Source organism: Ictidomys tridecemlineatus, chromosome 11 (assembly GCF_052094955.1).
Source record: "Ictidomys tridecemlineatus isolate mIctTri1 chromosome 11, mIctTri1.hap1, whole genome shotgun sequence".
NCBI classification, from domain to species: Eukaryota; Metazoa; Chordata; class Mammalia; order Rodentia; family Sciuridae; genus Ictidomys; species Ictidomys tridecemlineatus.
This window is the reverse complement of record NC_135487.1, coordinates 53,731,241-53,753,359: the sequence shown is the minus strand read 5'-3', so window position 1 is coordinate 53,753,359 and position 22,119 is coordinate 53,731,241. Positions and strand designations below refer to the sequence as shown.

The window sequence follows — 22,119 nt, the reverse complement described above, 5'->3', positions numbered from 1 at the left end:
CATTCCATACTTCTCCACTCCTAGTACTACCCAAACTTTATTAACTGGTTTATTAGTTCCCTGTTGCGCTTACAGAGTTTTCAGATCTATGGAGAGAGGGACAGTACCAATATCCATCCAGTCTGCAGATGACATGTAATGGATTTTTTAAAATAAATGAGTGAATAAATAAATGAAGAAGGTAAAGATGAAGGCACAGAAGTGGTAGAGGGTGTGGGCATCAGAGAAGGGTGCCAGGTTCCAGTGGGGTGACTCAGATCAGCTCAGGCCCCATGCTGCCCACTCCCACACAGTTCCTTTCTTTCCAATCCACTTCTCATTCTCCTTGGGACGGATCGAGGACTCTGGAAAACAGCCAAGAAACTGTTATGGGAACAGCAAGCCCAAATAATGCTCAGGCATCAGGAGGATCTGAGCACTGAAAGCCACTTCTGTTCCCCCTCCTTCAGCGGAGGGGCGGAGAAGGGTTCCCAAAGCCATAACTCCTTTTAGGGGGATTTAGAGGCATACAAAAGCCCCTGGCTGAGGACTTGCTCCCTCATTCCTCAGTCGGTGCCAGAATTCTTGATCCTGCACTGGGAGAAAATGTCTATCCAGTAAGTATCTTGGGAGTTTTTTTTTTTTAATACCTTAGCAATGGCATTATATGGTGATGAAGAGCTTGTAACAAGATGACACTGGTTAGTGACCTGTGTAAAGAAAACCCTTGGGTCATGATGCAGGAATTTCTCCATGCATCAAAGTAAATATACAGAATTTTGGTGAGGTTTGTGTGGCAGACCGGAGCTTGGAAGCACTATAAGCATGAGGATTTCAGGCAGACTTGGGTTCCACTTCTTTCAGAGTCATTTACTAGCTGTGTGTCTGTGAGCAAATCACTTAACATTTTAAAGTCTAAACTACTTAACTTATTAAAGGTTTTCGATATGTAAAATGAGTATAACAATAATACTTACCTCATTGTGTTATGAATGAGCTAGGACCATACAAAGTTCTTCTTATGATATGAGGTACAAATTAAATGCTTATTTAAAAAAGTGGTTCTAATTAGGAAGTCTGAGAGCTCCCACTCCAAGAAATCATAACATGGAGGCAAACATAGGCTGTAGGAATTAAGCAAAAATACAGAATCATTTGATCTGACTAGTTCTAGAAAAATACTATAGTTCTCAAGGATTGGTAAAGAATTAGAAGATGAGAAGAAATGATAGTATAGTATGGATAAAGGAAAAAGGATGAGGTATCTGACCTTAAATGCTGTTGTCTCCCAATCTGTAGGAGCCAGAGGAACGAGTCTCCCCATGAGGCCAGAAAGTCAATGATGCATTCAGCAGAGAGTGTCAATAGGGCAGGGTAATTCTTTTCTTTTTTTTTTTTTTTGATTCTTTTTAGTTATACATATAATCAATTAGTTATACAGTATAATCAATTTTGATGAAATTATAAAAGCATGGAATATATCTTATTCTAATTAGGACCCCATTCTTGTAGATAAACATGATGGTGGTGTATTCATGCATACATAGAAAAATTATGTCAGATTCATTTCACTATCTTTTCTTTTCCCTATACTCCCTTCCTTCCCTCCATTCCCCTTTGTCTATCTAATCTACTGAATTTCTGTTCTTTTCCTTCCCCAACCCATTGTGAGTTAGCTTCCACATATCAGAGAAAACATTTGACTTGGCTTTTGGGAACTGGCTTATTTCACATAGCCTTATAGTCTCCAGTTCTATCTATTTACTGGCAAATGTCATAATTTAATTCTTCCTTATGGCTGAATAATATGGAATATTGTGTATATATACCACATTTTCTCTATCCAATTTATCTGTTGAAGGGCACATAGGTTGGTTCATTAGCTTGGCTATTGTAGATTGAGCTGCTATAAACATTGATGTAGCTGTGTCACTCTAGTATACTGATTTTAAATCCTTTGGGTATGTACAGAGTGCGATAGCTGGGTAAAATAGTGGTTTCATTCCTACAAGTTTTTTGAGGAATTTCCATATGCCTTTCCAGAAAGGTTGCACCAATTTGCATTCCTACCAGCAATGTATGAATGTAATTTCCTACATACTCACCAACATTTATTGTTACTTGTATTCTTGATATTTAAGGCAGGGCAATTCTTAAGAAAGGTTTTGAATAGGATCAAAATTCAGGAAGATAAGTGATAGAGCAGATTTGTTGATTTGTCTTCAGAAATATAGGAAAACTGCAGATGACAGAATTGAGTCCCCTGTGACCAACTAACTTGAAAGGAGGAGCACTGAGCAGGGCCCCCCTTCTCTCCCTGAGTATGTCTCTCTCTCCACAAGCCCCAAGTGCTCCTTGCCAGATTGGCAGTAGCACATTGGCATGGAGCTGAGGCGCCTTCTCTCTTGGAGTGCTGCCTCTGTCTCCCTGGACTCTCTTCTTGAAGTATCAATATGAGCTTCTTCCTCATTGTTCTACCATTTCAGAGTGGAACACCCAGCTGGTGGCTACAAGAAGCTATTTGAAACTGTAGAGGAACTGTCCTCACCACTCACAGCTCACGTGACAGGTTGGTAACTACTGTGAAGCCATCGTGTTTACTGTGAGGTGTCTCTTCTCTGGCTTCCTATTCATTGGCACTGTCAGAACTGGCTTCCTATCTGGGCTACAGGAAAGGAAAGCTGGAGGTTTAGGGGTTTTTTTGTTTTTGTTTTTTGTTTTTTTTCCCAAGAACACATTTCCTCTCATTTACCCTTACTTTACTTCTCTGATATAAAGAAGTACTACCTAACTGGAATTCCTTGAGAACCTGGACTACACCTATCTCATCTTCAAGTCGACAGAGCCCATCTCAGTGCCTGGCACATAGTAATCCCCATAAATAAAGTCTCTTGCTGGAGGGTTTGTGTGAGTGAGGGCCTGGTGACAAATATCTGGGAATAGTACATTAAAGGATAGTGGGTTTCATGCCCATTTGGTTGGTTTGGGGACAGGAAGGTATAGGTATTGTCACAGCTCTATTATTTCGCCATCTGAAAATCCTAAAAAAAAATTACCTAAAACTTCTGAACCTCAATTCCCTCACCTACCAAAATCCATAAATTCCTTCATGGGGATGTTGTGATTAAATGAGGTAATATAAATAGAATGACTAACCCAAAATCAGATACAAAGTGATCAATAGGTGGTAGTTATTATCACTATCACTATCTTTGTCCAAAGATTCCATGTGATCCATATAGTCTCCTTGCTCAGTATTTCACAGGAAGGGTCAATGCCTGGGCAAAGCTCTTTCCTCCTCTTTAGAACGGATGAGGCAAATGATCTTTCTCCACTTGATTCTGATGCTAACAATCTAGGCATTAGTAATAAAAACTTAGTATTATGCTTTTAGGTAATTCTTTTCAAGTTTTTATCCCATATCAGGTAAACTGCTGAGACTGATATATAGGGAATAATCCATTTAAAAAAAATCCTAGTGGAAATTGAGCAAACACTGTACTTTTAAAAGGATAACAGGACATAAACCTCACTATGCAAGCAGAAAGTCCTTAAGGGCTATTATGGAAACCTTTCATTTTGCAGAAAAGGAAACTGAGGCCCAATGAAGGCATGCAGCACATCCTGCACCAAAATCCAGGTCCTGACACTCAGCCCTATGCAATTTCTGCCACAGAAGGTCAACTTTCATCTGGACAGCAGTTCATACACTCAACAGGATGGAATCCTACATTAAAACAAACAAACAAAAAAACAGTATCCCTATTGTTTCATTTAGATGTTTCTTCTGTACACACACCTTTCTTAATGACCTGATCTCAACTCCTAATCCATTCTGTTACCCTTTAATCTGCCCCCATGCATTAAGAAATTTGTGTTAAAAGTAAGAGGGCAGAAAAGTAAACAGACTGGTACCTGGGGAAGTTTTTTAAGTGGAGAATCCCATTCACCTCAAGATGCTTTCCCTTCACTCCTTCTAGCCTCTTCTCCTAACTCTGGGGCATTGACAAGTTTTCCACCACCATGTCTCCTAGCAAAAGGGAGATTCCAGTCAGCAGACACCTTCTAAGTGTTATCTGGCAGGAGGGCTAGGAGGGAAAGTCACTGCCAACTTTGTCCAGCAGAGGCTGCCCAATCAGGCTGCTAGTGCCATTACTCCAACTTAGAAGGGTCAAACCCAGCCCCAAGGCAGGAACAGGAAGCCATGTTCTGTGTTTCACTTCATTACAGGCAGGATCCCTGTCTGGCTCACCGGCAGTCTCCTTCGATGTGGGCCAGGACTCTTTGAAGTTGGATCTGAGCCATTTTACCACCTGTTTGACGGGCAAGCCCTCCTTCACAAGTTTGACTTTAAAGAAGGACATGTCACATACCACAGAAGGTAAGAGAGAATAGGGTCCCAGCCTTTTCCTAGCAGTGGGACCTCAGTCACGTGCCTTTTAACCTTCTGAACCAGTAGGGGACCTCTATACCCACTTACTTCTCAGAATCTACCTAGATCAGGTGTCTACAGAGACACCTGGGACTACCATGAGATAATGAAGAAGTTAGGAACTAGAGGTCTGGGTTGGGACACACCTGCCTTCAAGTCGTATACCTACCAGGCACCACTTGCCTTGATAAGTGACCTCTAGCAAGATATTGACCCCAATTCTCGGTTTTTTCATTTATAAAATGAGGAAAATAATACCATCTACTTGACAGGTTCATTACAAGGATTAAAGGAGTCCTTTGTGACCCCCCCCACTCCTGTTCCTAGGAAGCACAAGGTCAACACAAAAGTTACTGTGATGGTTATTATTATTATTATTGGGCCATTAGTTATGTTGATTCCTTTCCTGTTATAATCAGAAAGTACTAGAGTGACACAAAGGAGGGAAGGACCAAATATTTCATCAGGGGCCAAGGAAGAGTAGTTTTTTAAAAACATGAAGTTATTGCTAAAAGGCTTGAAAGTCTAAGCCAGCATTCCAGCAAGTCCCCCTGGCACAACAAGAAACACCTTGTCCTATTTAATTATTCAGGCCTCTTAGTGACTTTATCGATCACCACAGATTTCAGGCATTTTGAAGAAACATCAAAAGGAAGCATAACTGGAGATTTGAATTAGTCAGGATACCTTGGACAGTATTAGAAAAGAAACAGTTTACACCAAGCAAAACTTTAGCCATAAGAGCAAATTCTGGAGTTGAAATAAAGCTTTCATATGCCTTCTAAAGACCTCATTCCTCTTTACAAAAGTGCAAAAATCAGATTTTAATTGGCTCTTCATATGAAAAATCCTAGGCAACCCTTGCCAGCTAGCCTTGGATATGGTTCAGCAGATCCGCCTGCTCATTGAATTCAAGAATACCTACTTTCAAAAGTACCACAAAATAAATTCTAAAATTGAATAAAAACACAGGAAGGATAGGTCCGTTGATAGGTTACAAGCTACAGGAAGCCAGAAGTACTATGTGAACTTCCTATAGGGTCAAGAGATGTGAGATGGAAAGCCCACTTTGTCCACCTCTGATCAACTAGAGTTGTAACCCAGCTAGGTCACATATGCCAATCACTTAACTTCTCTGAACCTCAATTTCCTCATCTGTCACTGTAAAGTTTAAAAGACTAAATTGAGCCTCAGGGCATGATATTATCTCTTTCCCTGAGGTCACTCCAAGACTGAGAATTGACAATACTCTTCATTCTTCATGTGATGGCTTTACCATTCTGAATTGATGAAGGCACACTGAATGACCATTCTAAGTGGCACTTGGACTGCGTTCATCCTCTTCTTGTCTCCATGTTCTCCAGGTTCATCCGCACTGATGCCTACGTGCGTGCAATGACTGAGAAAAGGATTGTCATAACAGAATTTGGCACCTGTGCTTTCCCAGACCCCTGCAAGAATATATTCTCCAGGTCTCTGAAACTGCATGTTATTAAAGACATTTTACATCAGCCCTTTTTCTCTTATGACTTGAAAGTTGTTGAACTGAATAATTCATTTGTTTCTGCAGGTTTTTTTCCTACTTTAGAGGAGTGGAGGTTACCGACAATGCCCTTGTAAATGTCTACCCAGTGGGGGAAGATTACTATGCCTGCACAGAGACCAACTTTATTACAAAGATTAATCCAGAGACCTTAGAGACAATTAAGCAGGTAGGACATAGTGCTCAGGTATGTTGCTCAGGAGTTTAGAATGTGGAACTTGGAATTAAATCAACTGTGCAATTTGATGGAAAGAACATGAGAACAAGATGAAATTTCAGATCCTTGCCTTGTCACCAACTACCAGCTATGTGATATAGGACATACTTTGTTTCTTCATCTGAAATATTTTAAACATTTATATGGATTGGAGAAAAAACATATAAAATGCCTAATATATTCATTCATTTTTTTTCATTTGTGATACAAATATTCATTAAGGGCTTTCCATGTGCCAGAACTTTTGCCAGATACAAGAGATATATCAACATGATTCCCAAACTTCAAGGCTTTTATAGGCTATCATGGAACTTGAACCTACTGGGTGTTCAAAAATTTATAGCTATTAATACTGAAACCTTGCTTTCTATGGTTCTAGAAAAATAGGTTGCACTAATTTGCTTCTTATTGTAGACATTTCTTATTAAAAATAATGCTATATCTTAAATACCATATATAAATATCAGTCATATTAGAAAGTAACATTTTTTTTCTGAGAATTTAGGCAATTTCAACGCAATAGTCCTTAAAACAGACTCACAATTTCAACCAATATTTATTGACACCAACTTGCCAAGCAGCATTCTTGCCCTGAGGAAGCTTAACATCTAGATGAGGAAATGAAGCAAGAATACAAATTATAATAAACATCAAATGTGATGAGTCCTTTAAGAAAAGAAAAACCTTCTAAGAATGCACATATAAGAAATTATTTCTGGCAGTAGTTGAGGATCTGAGCAAGGACAGATCGAGCAGGGGTCAAAGAATTTGCATTTGAGCTGCAATCTTAAGGCAAGTACAGGTCCGGTGAATTTAGAGAAAGGACAATCTGAATGGAATAGTAACATGAGGGAAGGCACAGAAAATAAGAAACATGTCCAAAAGTAATCTCTTTGGGATAGAATTGCAGTGTTTCTCAGTGGGGGCACTAGCAGCACTGGGCAAGAGGTGACTCATCCTGTAGGGGCTCTCCTATGCATCATAGGGGTTTGGTGTCCCCGACCTATCCACTAAATGCCAGTCATGTTCTCAATCACTGCTCAAACCCAAAATGCCTGTGACATTTCTAGATCTCCCAGTAGGGGGCAACAACACTCCCATACCAGAGCTACTCATCTAGAGTATGTAACGTCAAGGAGAACAGGATAGGGTGAAACTAAAAGCTTGAATAACACACTAAAAATTTAGAATCAGTTGCTTAGCTAATGAAAAACTACTGAAAGTCTTAACTCAAAGAAGTGGAATAAATAGAGCTGTACTTTAGGATGTTTAATTGAGAAGCTACATGTGGGCTGAATGGGAGAGTAAAATAAATACATATACCAGCTAGGAGATCAGTAATGGAATTCAAGACTACAGATAACAATAAAGTTCTCTGTATTTCAGAAACTAGGAGAAAGGATTTAGAATACCTTCACATAAAGAAATGATAGACGTTAGAGGAGATAGATATGTTTAAACTGATTTAAACATTAGACATCATATACACATATTGTAAATCACATGGCACCCCACTAATATGTACAATTTTTATGCTTTTATATATCTGCTAAAAGTAAATTTAATAATTGAAAATATCAGAGCTACAAATGCAGTGGTAACAGAAAGGAAAAATAGCCCCAACACTGAGTCTCAATATCACATACTGATCTATAATTCTTGACAGACATACTTACTGCATCTTGACATATACTCCCAAAGCTATTAGGAGTATAAAGAGCTCTTTCCTGTTGATATGTGTATAACCATGTTCAAGTTTGTGCGGATCATTTAGAGAAGAAGTGAAGTTGAATTTCTAAAAGATTAATTTGCTCTGAAATGAATCCATATTCCCATTACATAGTACTTTAATTGGAAATGTAGAAGCTGTAATATGTCTCCAGAAAACTTTGTTATAGGTCCCATTGTGCATACCACTGTACCCTGACTTCACATAAAAATATAATTTGAAAATTTTTATTTATTATAACTGACATAACCTCCCAACTAGTCAATACTTTTGCCTCCAGCTGATGCCCTTAAGTATAATTTCCTTACTGCAGCAGAAGCCTTTGCTCTGAAATGCAAACATTCATGTGCTACTCAATCTAGGTCCCCCATGGTTTCAGAGGGAAAGTCCAATTGGGGAGGTGTTGGCCATTCTCACCTCTCCTCTTCCGTTCACACCTTCACACCAGCCATGCTGCATAACCTGGTAATGCCCAGAGAGCATATGCATTTCATAATTCTGTGCCTTCACATTAGGATTCTTGCTTCCTAACACACACACCTTCTTTGCCTGGTTAACTTCTACTCACCATCAAGAATTAACTGGGGGCTAATAGGAAGCTTGGGAAGCTGCCTAATCCCCCAGCCTGGGTTATATAGCATTTCTCTGCAGGTACTGTGTTGCACTCACTGTCCTTTTTATGAAAGCTTATTGTCTAATGTAGTGCTGTCCAATAGAACTTTCTATAATGATGGAAATGTTCTCTGATCACATTTTCCAATGCTAATGAACACTTTAAGTGTGGCTAATGTGACTGAGGAGCTAAATTTGAAATTTTATCTAATTATAATTTACATTTAAATTGCTACACATAACTACTGGCTATTGACAGGATAGGTCTAGACCAAAGTTCTTAAAAGTAAGGATCTTCTGTTTTCCTAGATCCTGGCACAGTGCCTGGCATACTAGATAAATCCCAAAGTTCCTTTCAGTTCCAAATACATATGTTGAACACACTGGGCTTGGTATTTAGGTTGTCCCATGCCAAATTGTAATTTTTATTATGAAAAATTATCAAATAGCAAGAATTTTACACAATTCAATATAGTACAATTAAAGACATATAAAGAAGTCCCAGGTCTCAAGTTTATCATTGTTAAAGATCAAGATGTAGTTGCAAAAAGAAACTCACCAGAGCACTGTATGGTATACTTCAAGGAATGAACACAGTCATAGAACTCCAGATTTCAGAGTCCATGTGGGGGTCAGAGGAGAGTTTTGCACTAATGGTGGGACTTCAGGCAAAGCTGAAAGAGGGTTGGATCCAGAGAGATGAAAAGAAAGACAAAGTGTACTTATAGCAAGGGTGCAAGGGGTTAATGATGGGATGAGACCTAGGGACAAAGGTGTGATCCTCTTTCTCTTAACATGGATGGTGTTTTTTTCTCCTTCCCATAGGTTGACCTTTGCAACTATGTCTCAGTCAACGGAGCCACTGCCCACCCCCACATTGAAAGTGATGGAACCGTTTACAACATTGGTAATTGCTTTGGGAAAAACTTTTCAATTGCCTACAATATTGTAAAGATTCCTCCACTGCAAGCAGGTGAGTTTATCAGTTTTTCTTTTTCTGAAAATATGTATCTACATTGTGGAAAAAACTACTGAAAATATGGGATGTTAAATTTCTCTCAAACTAAAAAATTGCTCTCATCCCTATATATCAGGATACTAGTGCTCAAAGGTACTACAGGATATGCTATCGGGATACTAATGCTCAAAGGTACTACAACAGGAGGTGACAACTTGAAACCACAGAAAGCAAGAGGTCAAGTTCTCTTCCATGGTGTTTCATCAACTAGTGTATATGTGGATTTATCATGTACAATTTAGATTCAAATTCAGCAAACATGTATTGAGCAATTATTCATGGGCCAAGCAAATTTAAAATTAAATAAACATATATGTGTAATATATATATATATATATATATATATATATATATATATGAAAGTGGAATATTTTGTGTTTAATTCCCAAACTAAAAACAAGTCTAGAAAAAGATTTAAAGTAGGACACTCAAAAATTCTCCATTCAACTTCCATTCATTATCAGGTCCATTGACAATCCTCTCAATGATAGACTTGGATTCATGTAAAGTTTTCTTTGGTATGTCTTTTTTTTTCTGCACCCTGAAAGGCTAATCTCAGACATATTGTGCTTCATTGGCTACTTGGATGTGTGTAGGAGGTTCATATCCTGACATACAGGCTTCTGATGATCATTTTTTTTATTGGTTGTTCACAACATTACAAAGCTCTTGACATCATATTTCATACATTAGATTGAAGTGGTATGTCTTAGTATGGTTCTTAAAGAGGAGACTACAGACCAGCAGCATCAACTGGAAATTTGTTAGAAATAGAAATCTTAAGCCCCACTTCAAGCAGACTGGATGAGACATCTTTGGAGAAGGACCTACAGTCAGAATTTCAGGAAATCATTTATGTGTATTTCTGATGCACACTAAGGTTTGAAGACCAATAACTTGGTAATAAATGAACTTTAATGTGCATAAGAATTATCATATAGGGTTGTGGATATAAACCCATCTACGTTGTAATTTAGGCATCTTAAGATGCTATAAAAGGCGTTTTGACCATACCAAAATTTTGCCTCTGACTTAAAATCCATCTCCACTTGTCATGAAATGTGACTCCATAACACTCTTCCACAGACATACTGGAGTTCACTTTTCCAAATCTGCTGCTATTTGGATTTTCCTGGGTGATTGCAGCTTCATGTGAAATTTCCTAAGAGATGACAGTGACTGAGAAAAACCTCTGAATTCAATATCTGAAAATGTATTTCTTTGCTTGTATAAACTGTTCTAAATGCTTTGTATTTTTTTAAAAAAAAAATAAGAGGCTCTTCCAAAGCCTTTTAAAACCACTTTATTTCAGACAAGGAAGATCCAATAAGCAAGTCAGAGATCGTTGTACAATTCCCCTGCAGTGACCGATTCAAGCCATCTTACGTCCATAGGTAACTTGAAGGCCTGCCATGAATCTTCAGGAAAACTCAAGTTTAAAGATCTGCTTTGCCTACCTTTTGATACCAATTCTGATCACGATGTTTTCTTGCAGAAATTTAAATTTAAAAATAATTAATTTCATGTAGGCATTGTTGATTCATGTAGCTAAACATACCTTGTGTATAGATGTTTCTTTGTGCATTGAGACTCAGCCCTTCAATTCACAAGCCCATTTCCTTTTCAGTTTTGGTCTGACCCCCAATTACATCGTTTTTGTGGAGACACCAGTCAAAATTAACTTGTTCAAGTTCCTTTCTTCATGGAGTCTTTGGGGAGCCAACTACATGGACTGTTTTGAGTCCAATGAAACCATGGGGGTAAGTCTGATCTATTTGTCACATTGCTGATGCTGAAGAAGGTGTTTCATAATGTACACTTCTCTCCTTTCTAAATGCATCAAAATAGTTTCCTTACTTCTCAAGGTTTGGCTTCATATTGCTGACAAAAAAAGAAGAAAATACCTTAATAATAAATACAGAACCTCTTCCTTCAACCTCTTCCATCACATCAACACCTATGAAGACAGTGGGTTTCTGATTGTGGACCTCTGTTGCTGGAAAGGGTAAGAGAAGATATTGGGTAAATGTTCCATCTCCAGCAGCTTCTGGACCATAAGGGGCTCTTGGAGAGATGTTAGTTTCAATGTTCAACCCAAATCACATCTCACAAAGCAAGAGATATGCAGAAGTCACAAGGTGTAATTGAAAAAGCAGTATGGAGTTTAAGTATTAGAAATACACACCAGGGATCAGTGAAGACAAACTAGGTCCATGTATCAGACCTGAAAATAAAAGGTTCTGTGACCTGAGACATGAACTTAAACTTTCTTAAACCCAGCAAGATCTCTAAGGAGCCTTGAACCCTACTCACTCTGAAATTGGGAGAAAGAGACACTTTTTTTTTTTCAAATTAGCCAAGTCACTAAAAACATAATAGCTCCTAAAGACACAAATATAGTGTTGACAGAAAAGCAGAAAAGCAGAAAGTATCTGAAGCTGCTGCTTTTAAAACATAACCACAAGGCAGGTTTGTCTGTTTTCACCCAGCATGGGCTAGAGGAAAGTACTCTAATACACCTGTGTCATTAGCAGTTGGTGAAGAACGTGTGCTTTTAAGAGTCAAGAATCGTCTCTCTAAAATTATTTATAACTGTGTTCATGATTGACTTCCTATTTTGCAGATTTGAATTCGTCTATAATTACTTATATTTAGCTAATTTACGTGAGAACTGGGAAGAGGTAAAAAAAAATGCCAGAAAGGCTCCTCAACCGGAAGTTAGAAGATATGTACTACCTTTGAATATCGACAAGGTAACCTTTTTCCCCACGGATTTCAGATATAACCAGGATGCTTCATCTCTCTAACAAATGTTGTCTGGCTTCATGTTTATATATATATAGTATTAAAATTTCAGATCTGGAAGGAACTTTAAACATAAACTGACTAAACTCCCCTCGTTTTTCAAACAAGAAAACTGAAGCTCAGAAGAGTGATCTAACTTAGCACAAGCCAACTGCAGCACAGCCAGGACAAAACCAGGTTCTGTGATTCTAAATCTGCTGCTATTTCAGTTACAAAATCCTTTTAAAAATATACTTTCTCAGTGAATAGTGGAGACCCGCTGGTTTCTAGGATCCTTTATCAACAGCATTCTTGAAATATTTGAAATTTTGGAGCAATGAAGTATCGAAAAAATAACTTTGTAGGGTAATCAGTGAATTATTTTGGTTTTCTATTAATGTGAAAATATCACTAGAGGACAAAAATCATTAATAGCATTAGACTGCTGTAGGGAAGTTCAAACTTCTTCTCTGAAGGTTTGGTAACTGAAACAAACTGACAATAGATTAGCAAGAGAACAGGTATGCAAATTTATTAATATGTACATGCTCTATAAAATATGAAATTCAAAGCAGGGCCTGGTGGTTGAGATTCAAATACCCTCTTCATAGCAGAGAGGAAGTTGAGGGCTACAGGCATGTGTAGAGAAGAAAAACGATTTTTAGGGGAAATGATTGAGACTCTAGGATAGACAATGGCCAGAAACAAAGTTCTTCTAGATTCCAGGTCTGGTATTTGATTTTCAGTTTCTCTGTGATACTAGTTTAATCTTCCCAGTGAAATAGAATTTCAGCAGAAAGATTTAAGGCAATTGCTTTCCTCTTTGCTAGATTGGGTCTTTAGGTAGAGAAGAGAACTTTGGAGAATGCCCTGCCCTGCATTTGCAGCTTCCCAGAAGTCAGTGGCATATTTTGGTATGTTGTTTTCTGAGCCCCAACACAGTCATCGCTTTTTCTTCTCTGTATTCACTACCTATCTTTTCAGAATAATCTGAGTTATAATCAAAATTTTTAATGTGAAAAAAGCTAAATTCATAAAAAATATAACTTTCACATATAAATACTCTCCTTTATGTCTATGTGCTCTCTAGTTGCACAAAAAGAATTGAGGCAGCTGTGTGAAAGGTAAATCTTTGAACCAAAGGCTTATATCAGATGTAGTGGAAAAGAAACCCAATTTAGAACCAGATGCTACTGCTCTTAAGCAGGCTTAAAAGCTCTTTAAGGAATAAGAACGTGCAAGAGGTTAAGGTTAGACACTAATGTAGGCAAGAATTTCTACAGTCAAGGAGGAGTTTAAAAAGCAAGACCTAATATGAAAATGTTACATGGTCTCTGGAGCTAGTTCATTAGGAGCCTAAGGGAGAGGGTATCAGCCACAGAGATCAGAAAGATGGGCTGGAGTGATAGTATAAGGGGCTTTATAAGCCTTTGATTGATGTTTAAATGAAAAGGGGCAGTTGAAATTTTGTTTCGTTTTGTTTTGTTTTGTTTGCTACCAGAGATTGAACCCAGGAGTGCTTAACCATTGAGTCACATCGGCAGCCCTTTTTGTATTTCTTTATTTTGAGACAGGGTCCTGCAAAATTGCTTAGAGCCTCACTAAGTTGCTGAGGCTGGCTTTGAACTTATGACCTTCCTGCCTCAGACTCCTGAGCTGCTGGGGTTACAGGTATGCACCACCATGCCTGGCCCCATTGTTGTATTTTAAATGTTAGGGATGCATATGACATTACAGGGTGTATGTTTCCTAAAGGTCCCCCTGGCACATCAATGGAGCACAGATGGGACAGTGGAGAGACTAGCATAAATACAATGGAGCACATAAAATGCAATGAATACCTGAATAAAAGAAATAGCAACTGAGAGACAAAGGAAAGTATAAAGTTGAGAAATATGTAGGAAGTGGAATCCACAAGAGTCAATATCAAGTTATATGTGAAGGAATTTGGAATAACTTTCAGATTTCTTCCCAGAGCAATTGGATGAATGATGATACAATTCACTGAATTGGAAACATAGAAGTAGCAGGAGCTGGTTTGCAAGAAATAGAGTAAGATTTATTTTATAATTCCTAGTTAGAAACACCTTATGGTCATCCCAGCAGAAATGTTCAATAGGCAACTGACATACAGAGACCCAGAGGTTCAGAACATGGATCCTGGTGGGCCACCAGTCAATCAACAGGGCACCCAAGCGCTTTTGCCTTTCCCTGAGGAACCACAATTCCTGCACGTAGCTGAATGCTCATAAACATTTATCGAAAGAATGGGCCAGTTGATTTGGGGAAACTTATTTTACTACTAATAGTAAAAATCACAATCATCTTTAAATTAAGAAAATAAAAGAGGATAATTTAAGTAGCTACATTCAAAAATGAGGAAAAAGGAGAGTTGGTCATCACTGGTTGACCATCATGGGTCATCATTAGTTTTCATTTTACTGGACAGGTAATGGGAAGACAGTGAAGGTTTTTGAATAGAAGAAAAGCTGATAGTTACTGGTATTGAAATGAAGATCAAATATATAACAATAGATGAGACTGCTACGAGGGAGGAAATCACACTTTAGAATAGGTTTTCTAAAAGAAACATAAAAAGATTGTTTACTTTTAAAATGGGGAATTTGGTAGCTAGCAAACACCGAGAAGAAAAGATAGCCAAACACAGTAGCTTAAGAAATAACCATATGCAGAAAGTAGTAGAAAAAAGCATGCCAGAAAAATAGCCACAAGAGAGCCCTAATTACCACTAAGAAAGGGAAATGCCAAATAGGAGAAGGCAGGAGAGGGGTTGAAGAGAGCTATAAGCTACATACAGGTGGAAAAGAATGAAAACTATAAATGCTTGATTTGGTGATTTTCAAGGGAATAGAGCAAGAGAGGTAGACACCAAGTTTCAGGGGCAGCAGGTGGCTAGGATGTGGGAGCAGTACTTAGACTACCCAAAGTTTGATAATGAAAGGAAATATAAAAGGGCCATTAATTAAAAGGAAAGGTAACAACAGATCAAGGAAAGGAAGAGAGACTGAGAATATAAAATGAGTGAAGTTTTATCTAATAATTAAGATAATGGTGATATCTTTAAAATACATCTGAGTCAAAGGGTAAAGGTATCTATGGGGATAAATGAAGTCATTGAAGGGAAGATCTGGTTTGTTGAGGAAGACAAAGTTGATATTACAGATTTCTTATAATAAAAAGAAAATTTAGTAATAGATTAAAAAGATACAACACTAAAATAAGTCAGCTTAAAACCATGTAAATAATAGGTTTGACAGACCTTTGTGCTTACCATACACAGGTATATAAGTATATCAGCTATATACACTCTTCTCCCCAACATCACCACTAAGTGCTTTGAGATCCCATTTCACAACATCTACTTCCCTATTTGATCATCACTTCCTTCTCATGAAAATCTTCCACTATTTACTCTTAATCCATAATCCATTTCTAGAAATTCCCTTTATTCTTTCCTCAGAATGTTCCCTCCACACTCTTTATAAAATCTGGCTTGTTCTCTAGGACACTAGTCTCCCAAGAGCAACTTTTAGGGGTGGCACTTTCTCCTCTGCATAAAGAGAGCAGAGCAGATTAGGACAGCACCTGTTCCACTGGCCTGAAGTTGAATTAGGTGTTCTTGTTCCTGTTAGCTGTTTCCATACCATTGTTTCCTCCATCCACTCTCAAAATCCCCATCATTTCAGCTATTCTGGTAGCCAAGTGACACGTACATAAACCCATACATACAATCCTCATTATTGTTGTCTTTGACTAGCTGCCACTTCCTCTCCTTCCTGGCTCAGTGTCACTGTCTTCCCAATTCTATGCCTGTCCCTTAATTCTTGGTGATTTCAGTCTGCACACTGAAGTTGATTCTTCTGACAACCTGACCTCTTGGTTGCTTGACCTCTCCACTGATGTTATCTTTATCTCACCATTCACTCCCCAAAGTCGTGCTCTTTACCTTGCCATTGACTATGATTGTGTTCCATCTATGATCTGTTTCATGCAAGACATACTCATACCTTTTGTCTATTAATTCACTTGCCCTACTGCAACTTCTGCCATGAGCTTCCAATCCAGTGAACACAGTACTTTCTCATTATCACTCACTCCCCTAAAGGATTTGCCTTCCTCCTCACTCAAGTTGAATTCCACGGTCAATAATTATGACCAAGCCCTTACAAAGAATCTCATTTCTTTTGCTTCTTTCCTGCTTATCAAACTTATCTACCCAAATCACAACCTAATTAAGTTGGAATATCCACCCACTCCATGTTTGTACATCATAATCCAAACTTAAATGCTGCAAACACACAATCACATTGAGTATTCCAATTTTAAATGTATTACCACAAACCTGACTGCCATATTTCCCAACTTACTGTCTTATTTTGCTAGTTAAATATTCTACATCCTTCTCTGTTCAAACTTTTATCACCTCCCACCTCCCACCTCCACACTCAACTGTGGATGATGATTGTGCTTCCTATTCCTCTGAACAAAGCAATCAGAAAAGAACTATAGACTCTTGCTACCATATCTACCCACCAGCATGTAAACTCATATACTGAATTATCCATCTTCCTAACCAGAGCTAATCTCCCCATATCCCCTCACCCACTCAGGGACATGCTCCCCTCTCTCCTAGATCATCTCTTCCCTATGATTTCAATTGATCACTCATCAAGCTCTTAAAAAATCCTTCTCTTGACTACTTTTACCCCAACCAGCTACCCACATGTTCCTCCTCTTGTTGGGGGCACCAGGATTCAATCCTCGACCCCCCTACCATCTATCTGTGTATTCAGTTCCTTTCATAGACTAATGCTTTAAAGTAGCCTACTTTTATATTTCCTACCTTTTCTTATACGTAAGGTTTTTATAACCTATTTCCAACTCCATATCTCCATCTCCAGATTGGATATCCATTAGGCATCTCAGGATTATTAAGACAAGACTTGAACTTCTCATCTTCTCCCACCTACAGTAGTCATGACCTTTGTTGTGACAACACCAGCCTTTAATTGTTCAGGCCAGATGCCATGGTGTTAGGCTTGACAGCCCTCTTCCTTTGATATTCTCTCCATGAGGAAATCCCCTTGACTCCATCTCCCATGTCTCACGGACTCCAGTGCTACCAGCTAGAACCTGTTAGCCTAGCTAGAACCATGGCTTTCTTTGGACTAGATTACTCTCAAGACAAACAGGTTTCCCCGATACCTCTCTTGCATCTCCATTAATCCCAAGGTAAGATTCAACAGAACAGCCAAAGTGATTCTTTTAAAAATAAATCACAGCATGTAACTCCTCTGCTCAGAAACCTCCAATGGCTTCCCATTACTCATTTATAGAGAAAGGCCAAGTCCTCATACCAACCTGTATGCCTCTACACAGTGTGGTCCCATCATTCATCTGCACACTCTTCTTTTTTCTCTCCCCCTTGCTCAGTCAGTTGCTGCACACTGGCCTCTTCGATGCTACTCAAGTACATTCAGGCACTTCTCAGGCCTTGCACCATTTGTTTTCTCTGCTTGAATGCACTGCTAATTTCCTCATCTTCTAAGAGTTCTATGTCAAATGCCACTTCAGCAAAGAGGCCTACCCTGACCACCTGTTAAAATTTCGGCCTCATGGAACCTTTATACTTCTGACTCTGCTTTTTCTACTCTTTTCACCCCACATTCATGATGTATTATGCACTTTACTTATTAAGTACATTTATTAATTTATTGTTAATCTTCCTTAAATAGGAGTTTCATGAGGACAGGGACTTTACCTTCTGAAATATCCCAAATGCCTAGAATAGAGTTCATAATCAAGTACTAAAAGCATATACACAAGTAAACATATAATTACATATTTCATGAAAATATTAATAAATTAATATATTCTTAGAAAAAGCTCATGGTATTCATTGTTTTCATGAAATAATCTGAAGTGTTTGCATGTATATGTTGGGGGGTACTCACACATATTTACATGTTCTAAGAGCTCTTAAAAACCATGTGGTCCTCTTTCTTTCTTCTTTCTGCTCCCCACCCCCTTATGGCAACATAACTGCATAGATTTTTTCAAAAAACCAAAAGGTATCCTAACTATAAAATAGATAGATACTCTTTCATCCCACAGGCAGTCCACATCTTTGCTGGTCTGCAGAAAGTATAATTTACTTATTTATCATGGATTTTTTTGCAGAGGTCCTTCCTTGGAGTCCTAAATGTTCTTTGAAGACAGGCTTATTGTACAAAATGAGAATAATTCTACAAAATATTGAGGGCCTATGAGGTTCTGTGACTTCTCCAGCGGCCCCCAGCTGGTGCCTGGCACAGGCACAGACTGCTTGCCCACACAGCCCAGGCTTCCTCATCTAGTTTTCTACATTGCTCTTTCCTGAACATTGACCTGAGGAAAAAACAGGAGATAAAATGGAAGTCTGCACATACGGCTGTTCCAGAGTTGCTTCCTGCTCACTGAGGTTTCTGTTATCTTCTTTCTCAGGCTGACACAGGCAAGAATTTGATCACACTCCCCAACACAACAGCCACAGCGATTCTGTGCAGCGATGAGACCATCTGGCTGGAACCTGAGGTTCTCTTCTCAGGGCCTCGTCAAGGTAAGTTGATCTAGAGAACTCCTCACTCAGAAAAGAGCAAATGTTCCACTCAGAGAGATGAACTCAGTGTTCCTAAGTGTGTGCTCTATTTTGTAGCATTTGAGTTTCCTCAGATCAATTACCAGAAGTATGGTGGGAAACCTTATACGTACGCCTATGGACTTGGCTTGAATCACTTTGTTCCAGACAGGGTAATTAATGCATCTTTCTAATATTGGAACAGTGAGTTGAGTCATATGCTAGGCAAATAAAGCATATTGACGGATTGATCAGTTGATTTTTCTTTCTTACAAGCAGCTCTGTAAGCTGAATGTCAAAACTAAAGAAATTTGGGTATGGCAAGAGCCGGATTCATATCCATCAGAACCCATCTTTGTTTCTCACCCAGAGGCCTTGGAAGAAGATGATGGTAATGAAAGAAATGAATATATCTGAACCCTCTTCTGATCAGAGTTCTGGGAGTAAGGTCCTTATGAGAAGAGTTAGGTTGATTATTCTCTAATGTTCAAAAATGATCCTAATACTAGGAAGGGACAATCCTGAAGAATTTAAACATATTCACACATGAATTTCATCTCATGATCAAATCTTGTTGATTACTAATGGAAAAATGCTGAGGCACTATCTGGTTATCTTTTTGGGGCATCAGTGTCTGCTCTAGATGCAGGAAAGGGGAAGAAAGGAGCCAGGCAGCAGGAATTCCATCCGGGTATTCACCCCCTCCTCATCAAGATACATTTCTGAAAAGAAATTGTGTTATAGGAAGGGAAGCAGAATTTTCTAGCATATAAAGAGAATGAGAGTACAGCTCTATGACTCTAGTTTTGATTTTTCTTTTAGTAAACATGGGCTAGAAAAGATCTAGCCACCGCCTATAAAACAGCAACTCCATTACCAAGTATTAGTCTTAGTTAGCCATTAATTAGCAGGGACAGAGAGATAGATAACACTCTCTGGAATTAAAATATGGGAAATCACAGAGAAATTACATAAATAATTGTTGAGCCATTTCATGCTAAATAATTATATATATATAATTATATATATAATTATATATATATATATATAATTATATATATATATATATATATATATATATATATATCTCCCATTCAGACAAAAGTACAAAAAGGCTTATTCTCATTTTGTTGGAAGGAAGTCAGCATCCACATAGATGTTGGGAATTATGGCTATAATATACCTTATTGCTTTTAGTCTTTTAACATGTTTTTCACTTGATCATTACAATTTTTCTCAGTAGTTAGAACAAATGTTATATTCTTATGTTATAGATAAGAACAAAGATCCACTCATTTAATAAGTACTTAATGAGCACTTACTATGATCTAGTCATTGTAGTAGGATATTGGGAAATAGCTGTGAGCAAGACAGACATGATCACTCCCTTCTTGGAGCTTATAATTCAAGAAGGAAAAGTTTTAAAGACCCCTTCAGGTGGTCAGAGAAGCAAGTGGTAAAAGAAAACAAGAAGTCTGTTTTTCTTTGACAGTATAATACCTCTGATTTTATTTCAATTACATGTAATTCATGGTCCTAGGTTCTTTTAAATTTAAAACTGCCTTATGCACTTCTGATTAACAGGTGTAGTTCTGAGTGTGGTGGTGAGCCCCGGGGCAGGACAAAAGCCTGCATACCTCCTGATTCTGAATGCCAAGGATTTGAGTGAAGTTGCCAGGGCTGAAGTGGAGATTAACATCCCTGTTACCTTTCATGGACTGTTCAAAAAATCCTGAGCATAAGATGTGTTTATGGTGACAAAACTAAGAAAACTAGCTTCAGTTCTGCAATCAAATTTGTTCAATTTTAGCCTGCTATATGTTGTGTTTTTAACTTGCACATGCACACAATTTTTCAATGTCTTATAGAAGATATCTGACCAAACAATCTCTTTAGAAAAAAGTATTTTCTTGATAAAATAGACCATAACTGAAAAATTCTTTTAATATTTAGCAATCAAATAAGAAATTAATGTGGACTTATTAAACTGATTTTTGTTCCTATATAAAAGATAATTTTAGCTATCTGCTCTAATGTTTTTTTTTTTAACATTTAAAACCCAAAGTCTTCTACATACCTTATTTGTATGTAGCTTTGCTGAGTCAAGGCAAAAAGGCTTAATTACTAAAGTAAAACCAAAATTTCCAGGGACTATCATTTAAGAGTACATAGCAATTGCTCTGTGTATATGTAACTGCTTAAAGATCCTTAATGAACTTTAATCTCTTTGTTCAATTTTTTTCAATTCCATGCTTAATTCCATTAAATATTGGCAGTTGCTACCACTTCTGATTTTGCAGTGAAAAAACCTATGTCTCATTGACTGCAGCCTCTCAATCAAATAACACCTCAGAGATTAAGTTATATATTTAAAGCTTATTTATGCCAACACAAGTAAAACATTAGTAGTGACTAATTTTTTAAAGCAGCATAAAATACAAATATCAAATTAAAATCTGAGTGTGGAATAATATTGAGGGGTTATATTATGTTGCCTCTTCTTTTTCATTATATTTAAGCACTGTGCAATCATCTGACGGAAGGCAGAGAAAAAAATTAACTCACTAACTTTCAAATATTAACACATTTTAAACACTTTGTATTTAAATTGCTCTCTTCTGTGCTATAGATCACAAGAAAGAATAGATAGTGGCAAGCAAATTATATTCTATATCTTAATACTTGTATTTATTTTATGCCCACAAGCATTACATATTATCATATCATATTTAAAATGATCAGCGTCATGCTTGACTAGGTAAAAATAGTTTGAAGGAACAGATTGACCAGGGTACTTCAGACATCCATTTGATTTCTCTATTTAGATAAGATGAAAACTCATTTTTTAATTTTAAATACCTGTTGAAATATACTTCTTAAAGCAAATCTAAATATAGAAATAAAATTTAGAAAGTAAAATTGCATAGTGCTCCTCTAAATTCAGTTACTATTAAGATTTGAGTACTGGTCTTTTCATCTTTTTCTCCCTGCAGATTTTTAATATAATCATTATTTGTCTGTGGATAATTTAGAAATAAATAAAAATATCAAACAATGAAAAGGGAAAATGCCAGAGAATTATGTAGAGCATTCACTGTAAATAAACATCAGTCCAGCGCTTTTTGCCCCTAGACAGCACATGGACAGAATTTCACAAAGAAAGGTATT

General features: G+C 37.7%; 1 protein-coding gene across 2 annotated transcripts; it reads left to right on the top strand.

Annotated features, from left to right (window-relative positions):
- Positions 1-487: 487 nt before the first annotated feature.
- Positions 488-21,870, top strand: Rpe65 (retinoid isomerohydrolase RPE65). Of its 2 annotated transcripts, XM_021731077.3 has the most exons (15): positions 491-596; positions 1,279-1,353; positions 2,466-2,548; positions 4,210-4,360; positions 5,776-5,883; positions 5,982-6,123; positions 9,338-9,485; positions 10,843-10,924; positions 11,158-11,290; positions 11,396-11,535; positions 12,154-12,283; positions 18,819-18,933; positions 19,030-19,124; positions 19,231-19,342; positions 20,536-21,870. In XM_021731077.3, the coding sequence occupies exons 1-15, from the start codon at positions 586-588 to the stop codon at positions 20,685-20,687; spliced, it is 1,677 nt and encodes a 558-aa protein (XP_021586752.1). In that variant the 5' UTR covers positions 491-585; the 3' UTR covers positions 20,688-21,870. The 2 variants fall into 2 exon arrangements, with proteins under 2 accessions (XP_005332414.1, XP_021586752.1); XM_005332357.4 differs by lacking the exon at positions 1,279-1,353 and having other exon boundaries at positions 488-596.
- Positions 21,871-22,119: the final 249 nt, after the last annotated feature.